General features: G+C 38.7%; 2 protein-coding genes across 3 annotated transcripts in view; both read left to right on the forward strand.

Moving 5' to 3' along the window:
- LOC149565681 (putative cyclin-T1-1) overlaps window positions 1–12,680 on the forward strand; it is a 132,989-nt gene that overhangs the window by 77,785 nt on the left and 42,524 nt on the right. The gene's annotated exons all lie outside the window — the stretch shown is intronic.
- Window positions 3,946–6,040, forward strand: LOC149565682 (uncharacterized). Its single transcript, XM_089819175.1, has 5 exons — window positions 3,946–4,416; window positions 4,545–4,841; window positions 4,953–5,077; window positions 5,172–5,448; window positions 5,556–6,040. The coding sequence occupies exons 1-5, from the start codon at window positions 4,066–4,068 to the stop codon at window positions 5,940–5,942; spliced, it is 1,437 nt and encodes a 478-aa protein (XP_089675301.1). The 5' UTR covers window positions 3,946–4,065; the 3' UTR covers window positions 5,943–6,040.

Below are 12,680 nucleotides of genomic sequence, written 5' to 3' on the forward strand. Positions count from 1 at the left end.
TGGCAGAAATTACCTCCAAGCATAGATGTCGAAAACAACATACTGTGGCAGATGTTACAAATAGAGGTGCCAATAAAAATTCAAAACCTTCTCAAGACTATGCCTCAATTGAAGACAACACTATTGAATACTTGTACCGCACAGCGGAGCACCACTCCTCAAATCAACATTGCACAACAGACAATGATTGGCACTCGATTGTTGTCAAAATGGGCATTCTAGAACAAGTCTCACAGATACCATAATCGATAGTGGGTCAAGGGTAAATGTCATTCCAAAGGATACATGGAAGAACCTTGGGAAGCTTACCTTGTAGTCCCCCACCTTCAACGTACTAGGTGCAGACTAGTAGGGAATAAAACCCCTTGGAACATTGATGACTCAACAAGTCACCATCAGAACATAAACGTTTGTGTAGGACTTTGTCGTTATCCCACTGAAGAAGGGGTATGATGCCATTCTTGGTAGCAAATGACTAGCGAAAACTCTGGTAAACCATAATTGGAAGAAAAATAGCCTCTGTGGAAAGTGGCCAAAGGAAGTTCGTGATCAACCTTTGTACACAGATGGTGAGCAAAGAGATTGCCTCGTCTTCAAAGTTTGAGTTCGACGGAAATCCTGGTAGAATAGATGAAGGGAGAAACTGAATGAAACCTAACGAGGAAGGTGTGCTAGAATTGGAAGGATGCTCGGAGGACAACGTAAGCTTGATGGACGAACTCTTCCATTGGCAAATGGAAGACTACGAGCTCTTCCATAGTTATATGTTGTGAGTGGAGGAAATAGAACAAGGTGCAGAGAAGGAGATTTCTCACCGGAGTATGGGGAATTCAAAGAAGGGGAAGCCCGTGTGATTGAAAGTCCTACCCACAAATTTGATGTCGAAGGGCCAATCAAATACGAAGAACTATTTGTACGAGTTACTAACCTTGGGGATGAGGAAGATTCGCATAACATTTGTTGGGGACGATTGGGATCTTGTGTTGGAAGTGACAACATTCAAAATATTCATGGAATATAAGGATGTGTTTTCTTAGACTTATAAATAAGGACCTTAAGGGCATGCCATTAGAGTTTTGTGTACACCTCATATCTCTAGTACTTGGAGCTGTACCTGTACGAAAACAACCGTACAGAATGAACAAAAATTGTAAAACCAAGGTTGACAAAGAAATAGAACACATGCTTGAGGTAGGCATTATCTTTAGGATTCAGATAAGTGAATGGGTATCACCCATTGTAATATCATTAAAGGAGGCAAACCATATCAAAATCTGTGTTGACTTTCAATGCCTAAACATTGTCACTATAAAGGATCCCTTCCCTATCCCATTTACTTAAACAATAATCGAAGAGGTTGCTGGGCACAAGATGTATGTGTTCATGGACGATTTTTGTAGCTATAAGAAAATATTAATTGAAGATGGAGTTAAGTTGAAAACCACATTCTTGGTGGAGGGCAAAGTCTACGCATATAACCGGATGCCCTTCTGTCTATGCAACGTGCCTGCAATCTTCCAGAGAATAAAACTCCACTTTTTTGATAAAACGTCTATGGGGAACTTTCAAGCGTTTATGGATGATTGGTCTATTTTTAGCAGGCAAGACACACTTGACTACACTAGGAGAGTGTATGGAAAGGTGTCGACAAACAAGGTTAGTACATCAAGAAGTGTAGATTGATGATCACTCAAGGCAAGCACTTGGGGCACATCGTGTGTAAGACGAGATTAGAGACCAACCAAACAAGGTACGCGTGATAGTTGAGATGGAGGCCTCGACTGATGTCAATATAGTTAAATCCTTCCTAGGGTACATCGACTATCACAGATAGTTCGTAAGAAATTTTGCCCAAGTATCCCACCTCCTCAATAGGCTGACACGTTAAGGACAACCCTATGTTTGGGGTATGGAGCAAGAGACTTTTGGGGAATTGAAGACCAAATTGCTTGTGCACTGATCATAGTGTATTCCAACTGGGACAAGGAATTCCATGTACATGTGAACGTGTCCAATTTTGAAATAGGTGCAACTCTTGCACAGACGGGTGATCACGACTTGGACCATTATCTATTTTTGCCAACAAATTATTGTCCATGGCCGAGAGGAACTACAGCACGACAGAGCGGAAATCTCTAGGAATGGTGTAAGAGGTGCAAAAATTTAGACATACGTGGACCACCACACACTAATGTATCTGGCGAACAAACGTATCATTAAGGAGAGGGTGAGTAGATGGTTGTTGCTACTCCAAGAATTCACCTTCACCATTGTTGTGCACTGAGGGAAGAGCCACACCATTGCAGACCAACTTTCTAGGATAAAGTTGGGAGAGCCACCATAAGGAATCAACGATGACTACTCTGATGCACATCTATTTTGCATTGCCATCCTTCTTAAGTACAAAAGTATTGGCGAATATCTATCAACTTCACAGTTTTCAAGGGAGATGCCGCTAGGGGTGCGACAAAAACTTGTACTGAGAAGCAAAAGTTTCAAATTGATCAGTAGAATCCTGTATAAAATGGGCTCAAACCAAGTGTTGTGAAGATGCGTGATGGAGGAGGAAGTACACAGTGTTCTATGGGAAGGCTATGAAGGTCCTGTAGGGGGACATATGGGACCGGACACGACAGCATGGAAGGTGCTCTTGGCAGGACTATGGTGGCCTACGCTTTACAATGATGCCAAGCAGTGGGTGGTCAGTTGTGATCTTAGTTACCGGATTCGCCTGGAAAAGGCCGGATCCGGGCTCGGGTCCGATTCGGATCCGGATCCACGTATGGATCCGTGAGGATCCGGGCAGGATTCGTAATCCTGCCTGTGGATCCGTAAGGATCCGCGGGCCGCGGATCCTTACGGATCCACAGGCAGGATTACGAATCCTGCCCAGATCCTCGAGGATCCATGCGCGGATCCGCGTGAATCCGCGGCAATGAAGGAGGAGAATGCAAAAATGTGGGCCCATTATCATTTTTTAATGTTTTTTTTTTGTCCTAAACCCTAAAAACAACCCTCTAAATCACAATGCAAGTTCATTTGCTCTCTATTTTGCTCTCTCATACTTGCTAGTTTGAAGTGAAGTGCTTGGATTCGAAGGAGATCGGTTGTGGAGCTTCAAATACCTTGCAAGAAGTGTTTAAGGTATGCATTTCAACCATATTCTTGAATTCTTTCATAGATTATTGATTTATTTTTAGTTTTCCAAATTTTCAAGTTTTTGTGCAAGTGTGAAGTATGGTTTTCTTTCACTTTTTCTAGATTGCAAGAATAGAACAATGAGTAGTCAAGGCTCAGTGGGTGGGGGTGGGGCTGCATCACCAATCTTCAAAATTGATAAGGGGTCTCCTTTATGGAGACACACAACAAGAGTTGCACAATGTCCTGGGGGTGGGGCATACATATGGAAATGTAATTTTTGCAACATACAACATAGAAGCTCCTATTCCTGAGTGAAACTACATTTTTTGGGCCCTGTGGGTGAAGGAATTCACATGTGTCAAGGTAGTGATAAGAAGGGATTACCAGCTGCACAAATAGCAGCATTAGCAAAAGAGCAAGATGATGCTGATAGAGCAGTTGCAAAAGCAAAACGTGGTGCTTCCCAAAAAACAAATATACCAACACCATCATTTGATCAAACAAACACAAGAACACATCCTTTTTTGCCTATGCCAACTACAAATGATGAAGATGAAGACCCATCTCCACTCACCCGCAAGAGAGGCCCACTAGATAGGGCATTCCAAATTGAAAAGAGAGACATTGCTGATCACAAAATTGGACGTTGTTTAATTGCAAATGGTGTTTCATTTAATTTTGCTAGATCACCTTATTTTAGGGAGATGGTGGAAGCAATAAATGATGCACCCCATGGTTACAAACCGCCTGGTTATGAGAAGTTGCGCACTACCATACTACATGATGAGAGGAAAAATGTAGAGGCTCAACTTCAACCAATAAGAGATTTTTGGGTTCAATCGGGTGTGTATTATTTCGGATGGTTGGAAAGATTGTAGAAACCGTCCATTGATCAATGTTATTGCTGTATGCCCTAAGGGGGCAATGTTCTTGAAGGCAGTTGATTGTGAAGGGCAAGTGAAAGATGCAGAATTTATTTCACGCATTCTCATTGATGCCATAGAGTCAGTGGGTCCTGATAATGTTGTTCAAGTGGTCACGAACAATGCAAAAGTTTGCAGGGCTGCAGGGATAATTGTAGAGTCTAGATATGATCATATCTTTTGGACACCATGCACCGTCCACTCTCTCAATTTAGTGATGAAAGCAATTGGCACCGAAATAGATTGGGTGAAAAGGATATATGAGGAAGCTGAAGAGATTCAAATGTTTGTGACAAATCACCACATGTCACAAGCAATTTTTAGGAGTTTCTCGGACTTGGAGTTATTGAAGGTAAATTTTTATATTTAATATATAATTGAATATTATTGGATTCCACAATTATTAATTTTTGTTGTTGTTTACATTAACATGTTTTAATTTTTAAATGTTTTACTAACTTGAGTTTAACATGTTCTTAGGTTGCTGAAACCCGCTTTGCCTCTCACACAATCGTCTTGAGACGACTTGTGAAGGTAAAAGAAGCATTGAAGCATATGGTCATTAGCCCCCAATGGGGCATTTGGAAGAATTCCAATACAGCAAGGGCTTTAAATGTGAGAAGAATGATACTAGATGAGGATTGGTGGGGTCTTGTGAGTTATGTGTTGGAAATCACCGATCCAATAATGGCAATGCTTCGCTTCGCAGATAGTGATGAGCCATGCCTTGGGGATATTTATGATTCCATGGATAGTATGCTGGAAAAAATTAAAATGGTAAGTTTTACGCTCTTTTACAACAATTTTTTATTTGAGAGATATCTAGATTCTAAAGTTTAAATTGACATATTCACTAATTATAATTATTATTAATATTTCATATCTTAGGTCATACAGAGGAGGGAGAATGATCCTAAGGACACCCTTTACAAGAAGGTGGAAAAAATTGTTCATCATCGATGGAACAAGATGACCACACCTTTGCACCTCCTTGCATATGCTCTATCCCCGAGGTACTGTAGTTCTTATCAAATGTTTGTGCTTATTTTATCCAATGTTTGTGCTATTGATATTTGATAGTGTTCAATTGTCTTTTGTTATCCCCAGGTACTATAGTGCAGATGTACTTCGCCTTCCAGGTAGAGAGCCACCATTTAGAGATGCAGAGGTTGCAGATGGGTATAAGAGGGCACTAGCTAAGATATTTCAAGATCCAGAGATTGGGGCAATTGTGAGGAGTGAATTTGCTGCTTTCAACTCAGGTGAGGATTTCGACCCTATTGCCATAGCAGACCAAAGCAGGATGGGTGCCATCAAATGGTGGTACCTTCATGGGCAAGCCTTCACGTACCTCCAACCTCTTGCCATAAAGGTCCTATCCCAAGTAAGTTTGTAAAATTAAGCTTAAGGTTAACATTCTCAATTCCTTGAATTTATTATTTAATTTATTTATCTTGATTGTTGTATTGATAATTTTTAATTTCTCTTTAGGTTGCCAGCTCTTCTGCCGCTGAGCGGAATTGGAGTACTTACTCCTTTATCCACTCAATCAAACGCAACCGGTTGGCTCCAAAAAAATCAGAAGACCTTGTGTTCATTCACAACAATTTGCGCTTATTGTCACGGAAGGATCCTAAGTACAAGAAGGGGCCCGAAAAGCTTTGGGATGTAGCACCCGAGACTCCTGATTTAGATATGACCATCCGAGATCTTGCTAGATCCACTTTGATTGATGTGGATGATGAGGAGGAGGATTATGAGTTAACAATCCCCTCTACTACTAGTGGTTTGGGTTTCTCTACTAATACAGATGCAGCACTTGCAGCTCACCAGTGCCCCTTTGATGCGGATTTTCTTGAAAATCCATTTGATGATTAAATAAAAAACTTTAGTGTTGACTCTTGACTCTTTTATGAGTAAATCATGTTATAAACTTTAAGTTTAATGATCTATATTTTGAATGTTACAAGCTTTCACTTTCAGTAATTCAATGTGAATGTGTTGATTTTCTTTATAATCGTGAAAATAGATTAATTATCAATGTCATTGATCAAGTATACTAGATTCATACTATGAAATGATTTAGTTTTAGAATTATGTATATTTCTCTTTTTTTTAGTATATATAATGCATATATATAATTTTATATATATATATGCACGAATCCTCCACGAATCATAATTGGGAAAAAAAAAAAATCCCGAATCCACGGATCCGATTCACGTGCCCGAATCGGATTCGTGTCACGAATTGGCAACTAAGGGTGATTCTGAGCACCAAGATGAATCCCGAATGTTTTCCAAGGCTGAATACTGTGATGAAAATAAGGCTTATCCGTAGAACCACTCATTCCCTTCTTACTTTAGTCCGTAAGACACATTTGTTAACCTCTATGGAAAATCACTTTCATGGGTTGAAAACTCGTCGAGGAGAAGGTGATGTTTGATTCTCCACAAGCTTCATTTTTTTCATGTGTAAATTATGATAAGCCACGAACAAGTCCATTATTGAAAATAACTTTGTGAATTACAAGAATCTCCATTGAATTAGGTTCTAGACTACCCACAAACTCACAACATCGAGGAAAAACCCACTTGGCCATGTGATGTAGGAGAAGGGAAAAATGGATAATCCGATGGAGAAACTTCATACCAAAAAAAGAAAGACTAGACCTAGACATACCTAGACCAAACTAAGACACAAAATCTTCAACTTTGCAAAATGGATACATGATGAAAAGTGGGGCAACAATAATATAGATTTGGATTGGCTTCATTTTTGGAGAATCCTAAGCTGGTGAGATACTTGTCAATTCTTTCATAACAAGCCCTTGGAGCTTGTTTAAACCCATAGAGAGCTTTTTTGAGCCTGCAAACAAAATCGTTAGGATAATGAGTTTCAAATCCTTCAGGTTCCTCCAAATATGTCTCTTCTGTAATCTTTCCATTTGGGAATGTTGTTTTCACATCCATCTAATGTACTTTCCATCCCTTTGATGCTGCAATAGTTAGGATTGCTCTTACAAAGGTGTATCTGGTAAGAGGAGCAAAGGTTTCTTCATAATCAATTCCTTCTTTCTAAGAGAATCCCCTGGCTACAAATCTGGCTTTATATTTTTCAATGCTACCATCAGCAACATGCTTTATTTTAAATATCCACTTGGAAGAGGCAACAGATTTTCCATCAGGTCTAGGAACAATTTCCCAAACATCATTCTTCATAATGGATTGGTATTCTTCCGTCATAGCACCCTTTGAAGTTGTATGCTAATAGCATCTGAAACATTGGTTGGTTCTGATTTAGATAAATCATTCATGTTTGCTATATAACTAGAAAATATTTTGGGTCTTTTGCTTTCTCTAATTGTTCCGAATTTTGCAGCGACGTCTTGTGCTTCCTTTACTGTCTTAATGGCCCAAAGTGGTCTTTTCTTAGAATTTTGAGTTTCTTCAAGATTAAGATTTTGAATTTCATCTTCAATTTCTTCAATGTTCTCCCTTTGAGACTCAGTTTCAATATTTCTTTCAGAACTAGGAAAAGGAGGGGGGTTCTTCAGAACTTAGGGCTCTTTTGAATGCTAAATCTTCTTCAAAAATTACATCCCTACTAAGTTCAGTATTTTTCTAACTAGGTATGAAAACCCTATATGGTTTAGATGTTTCACTATACCCTATAAAAATACCTTTCCTCTCGAAGGGTTCTAACTTAGTTCTCTTTTCTTTTGGAACATGAATATATACAGGGCACCCAAAAATCTTAAGATGACTTATATTGGGTTTAACCTTAGTAAAGGCTTCTTCTTGAGTTTTATCTTTAAGGTAGGAGTGAGGATTTCTATTTTGAATATAGACAGCAGTACAAGAGGCTTCTGCCCAAAGATAATATTCTAGATTTTGATCAAATATCATAGCTCTTGTAGCTTCTATAATTGTTATATTCTTCCTTTCTGCGACCTCGTTTTGTTGTGGGTTATAAGGAACGATATACTCCCGCTTAATTCTTGTTTCTTTACAAAACCTTTTAACAAATCTGATTTCTATTCCCCTCTATTATCAATCTAAGAGTTTTAATTTTATGTCATGATAAGTTTTCAATTAAGGTTTTAAATTCTTTAAATCTCTTTAGGATTTCTTCTGATTCTTTGCATTTTAAGAAGTAAATCCAAGTTCACCATAGAAGTCATCTATAAAAAGTATATAGTAACAAAATCCTCCAAGAGAAGGAACAAACATAGGTCCACATAAATTTGAGTGGATTAATTCCAAAACATTGTGAGTTTTTCTAGTGCTATCATGAAATGAACTTCTGGTGTTCTTACCCAAAGCGCATCCTTTGCATATGCTTGAGTGATCTTTATTCAGTTTAGGTAAACTAGCAACCATCTTCTCCATGGTTGATACAGTTTTGAAATTTAGGTGCCCTAACCTTTTGTGCCATATTTCATTTATATCGGCAACCTCATCAATTAAGGCCTGAATAGATTGTCTAGGTTCTGAATTTAATTCATACAAATACTCTTTTCTTTGACCAATCAATTTTGTTTTCTTAATTGAGGAGTTCTTAGCCCAGATTATGACTTTACCGTCCATGAATGCAACATTATGTCCATCATCTTCAAGTGCTGTAACCGAGATTAGATTCCTTTTTATTCCTGGTACATAGAGTACTCCTTTGAGAAGCAAAGAACTCCCTGACTTTAGTTTCAAGGTGCAATTTCCAATTCTTTTGATTGAATGTGCTAAATTATCACCGATGGTGACTTCGCTATTAACCCTTTTTGATAGAGTCTAGTGCTTCTTTGTATCTAGTAATATGTCGAGATGATCCACTATCAATCACCCATGCTTTACTTGAGACTTCATTTGATAGTGCCGAATACAATACACGATTCTCAAGATCATAGTTATCTTCTTCCTTAGTAATGTTTGTATAGTTCACTTTCTGTTTAGAATTCTTAGGGCAATTAGATCTGTAGCGTCCAAACTTTTCGCATCTAAAGCATTTTATTTTGGATAGAACTTTCTTAGGTTTGTCATTCTGTTGATTACCCCTTTTCTTCTTGAAATGCTTCTTCTTGCCTTTATAAGAATTTGTATCAATAACATGAAGTTCTTCATCTTCTGTTTTCAATTTTCTAAATTTCTTAAGTTTTTTGGATTCTTCTTGAAGACAATCTCCCTTACGTCTATTGAAGTTAGGAAGATTATCTCTGGCACTTACTCCTTGTGCAAATGTTTCCCATGAGTCTGGTAATCTATCAATAGCCATCAATGTTAGCTTTGTATCATTAATGATGGTTCCTATACTTGTAAGTTCATCTCTTAGGCTTGCAACCCTTAGGAAGTAAGAATTCATCAATTCTCCCTTCTTTATTTGTATGTGATTTAGTTTTCTTTTTAGTGCGAGAACTCTAGTTGCATTGTTAACCTTGTATGCATTTAGTAACGCATTAATCATATCAAATGTCGTTTGATGTTTTGTGAGCATGGGTACTATATCATTTTTCACTCCATCTAATATGATTTGAATGGCTTTCCTATTTCCTTTACTCCAGACAGATTTATGAGGTTCAACAGTAGGTTGTCTAGATGCTGAATTAACAAATTGTTTTACATCATTTTCTTCAAGAATCATCATGATTCTGAATTTTCAGGCATTTTAGTGTTCTTTCCCATCAAAACTACCCTTGGATCTGATTGTGTATGCCATTGAAGATAGGAGAATGATGCTAGATATATATCAAGTCTGATTATTTAATTTGCAGAGCCTAGGTTCGACTACCACAACTTTGATACCATGTAAATATTCTGCAAATTCTAAATATCAGATCTGAGATAAAACCTTCTTAGACTTGCTTTTTTGATCTTCTTTAATGTCAGACCTTGAAAGGAGATGATAATATTAATTGACTTTCTGAAAATGTATTTATCACAGCAAGAATCGATTTGAGGCAGAGTTGCTTAAAGGAGTAAACTTGTAATTTTAATGTGTGTCCTTTAACTACAACAATACCCTCCATATATATAATAACCAAAGAGCATGTCCCTTAAAGAGACATGACCCTATCTAGGTCGGCTCACAAAGACTCCTCATAATTGGCACCTAGAAAGGAGAATAATTTAACAACAAATATAACTAATTGTTAATGTTGCTAATGCTAACTTAGAGTCACCCTAAAAGGACCGCCAATCATGCCTATTCAAAGGGCAATGTATTAATAGCCTTAACAATGGTTTTATATTCTCTAAGAGGAATGCGTGATCTGCACAATCGAAGTATATGAGAATTTGTTATAGTTTTAACACTTGTTATGACTCCACCTGTAGTGACGACAGAGAGAGTCTCCAACAATAGTACTTGACATAGAGAGTGCCCTAATGATGATTCCTGAGATGCCTAAGGCAACAACGGATATAGTTTCTATAGGAGAAGTAATAGAATCTCACCCTTCACCATCTTGAGTAGTAGGCCACAGGGGTCGTAGGTCCGACTAGAGGTGATTGAGGTCGGATGCCATGGTGGCAATTGATACCTTACTATTGGCTGATCTGGTAAGGGACAATTCAATGGGTATGACTAAGAAGGTAGGAGAGCATTCCGCAACACCTAGACAGAGACATCCACCAATGATGGGGCGTGCGAGTGATTATCTGATGTAGCAGTTCCAAGCTGTACCTACGACTCGAGGACCTTCTATCTAGTCTCTGATGAGAGAGGACCTTCATCTTGAGGTGATGGCAGTGGATAGTGTAGGACAAGAAGAGGTAGCGGCACCAGAAGTTGGTAGTATAAGAGGAGACGAGGAAATGACAATGGATGTAGCAAAGGGAGGATATCCTGTAGGAGTAATGGTAGAGGTTGTAGTACATACAGGAGGGGAGGAACTAGCACACGGTACAACTGATGAGGATATAAAAGCATATCTTACTGATGTGGTTGCTAAGGGGCGACAGTTTGTGCTTTCAGCATAGACTAGAGCTGTAGAGAATGATGTGAAGGAGTTGAGTACTATTTTGTCATACATGCGAGATGGATGCCCCTCGGTCTTCCACACTTGTTTTGAGGTACGTGGATGGATGGCGACAGAGACCCCATAAATGATAATGGAGTGGTCAACTGAGGAGGAGTCGGTGATAGAGATCAGCCGAGTTGAGAGGCTCACCCGTGAGATAGAATGGGTGTAGAGGGACACTTTCTATGCTCAGCGACGTGATGAGGCAGATAAGGTAGTTGCAGAGAGATCGCGGGAGAAGCAAGCTACCCAGCTAGCCACCCAACATTTGAATTGGGCAAAGGAGCACACTACACTCATGACTCAATTGGAGGCAGCCCCAAAGGGTAAGAGTATGATAGAGACATAGTTGGTAGAGGTTACAAAGGAGAAGTGTGTAGTGGATACACAATTAGCCTAATCTAAGGAGACATGTGACAGAAAGGACGCTGAACTAAAGGATGTTTCACTAATGTTAAAGGAGGCAGTAGAGGCAAACTCACAAGTAGATTTGGACATCCGCACCCAACGGGTGCATCAGTTATGGAAGAAGTTGAACCCTCTAGCATCCCAACCAGCTCTAGGAACACTTCCTTCTTCATCTTAGCTTGTTTTCTTTTATGTTATGTATTGAGCATTGTCTCCATTTTGTGTTCGTCAACCAGAGACCTTTCTTTTTTGGGGGGATAGTATTGCCGGTAATATTTGTAAAGTCTTCTATGAATAGTTGATAATTGATTATGTGTTAAGAAGTGTCAGTGACCGAAGGAAGTTAGAACGCGACGGCTGAGTCGTGACCCTTCGAATGCTATATGTACATTCTGTTGAACAGGAATATGTATCATAAACTTTGTTAGCATTGTCATATGCTTGTACTTGAATGAATATCATTGAAATGACCAATTGTTTTCAGCCCTTGAGGGCCATAGACAACTACATCACTGCATATCTGAAGCCTCCTACAACACCTATTTAGGGGTATGTTCATTTTATGAATTGTTGTTGTTTGATAAATTTTATTAGACCTGATCTGAGTTGTATTCAAACCTGATATAGTACAATAAATTCAGATTTGAGCCTGAATGTTTAATATTTGCTTATGTTAAGTCGTGGAAATCAATAAAAAACCAAACAAAACAAAACCATAAAAACTCAGAAAACAAACTCAGTCACTTGCATGCAAAGGGTTTGATGACATGTCAAACCATCAAAACAAAAAGAATAAGGGCAGGTTGACAAGGGATTCTTAAAGTCAAATTGAAGGCAGAGTCAACCCTGCGCAATCTGACATCTTGGTGGAATCTTGTGGTAGGCATTCCATTTCTTGGAGAGTTGTAAGCAGCTTGGATTGGCCGTAATTCTTCAGACTTGTCATGAGAAGGTTCTTCAAATAATCCTTGAAATGAAGAGAGAAATCTACTTGAAACACCTTCTTCCCTTCTATGAATATAAGGCCTTGTTGCACAATAGTGAGAATTAAAATAAAGATGACCTTTAGATGCTTGTGAAGCTTCATTTTTCTCTGAGAACATATGACATACTTAAATGATAATATGCACGTTTTAGTCAACAGTCCGTCATTGGCTTTGAAAACTTTGAGCAAATCTTGCAGAGTACTCAAATAT

This window comes from Cupressus sempervirens, chromosome 3, assembly GCF_028749045.1.
Source record: "Cupressus sempervirens isolate cs-2001-9-10 chromosome 3, ASM2874904v1, whole genome shotgun sequence".
NCBI lineage: Eukaryota > Viridiplantae > Streptophyta > Pinopsida > Cupressales > Cupressaceae > Cupressus > Cupressus sempervirens.

Excerpts from the sequence above, each read along its gene's own strand:
- LOC149565682 (XM_089819175.1), top strand. The coding sequence starts at position 4,066 with ATGTTCTTGAAGGCAGTTGATTGTGAAGGGCAAGTGAAAGATGCAGAA. Across the intron at positions 4,417-4,544 it reads CGGACTTGGAGTTATTGAAG|GTTGCTGAAACCCGCTTTGC; the intron begins GTAAATTTTTAT and ends ACATGTTCTTAG. Across the intron at positions 4,842-4,952 it reads TGCTGGAAAAAATTAAAATG|GTCATACAGAGGAGGGAGAA; the intron begins GTAAGTTTTACG and ends TTCATATCTTAG.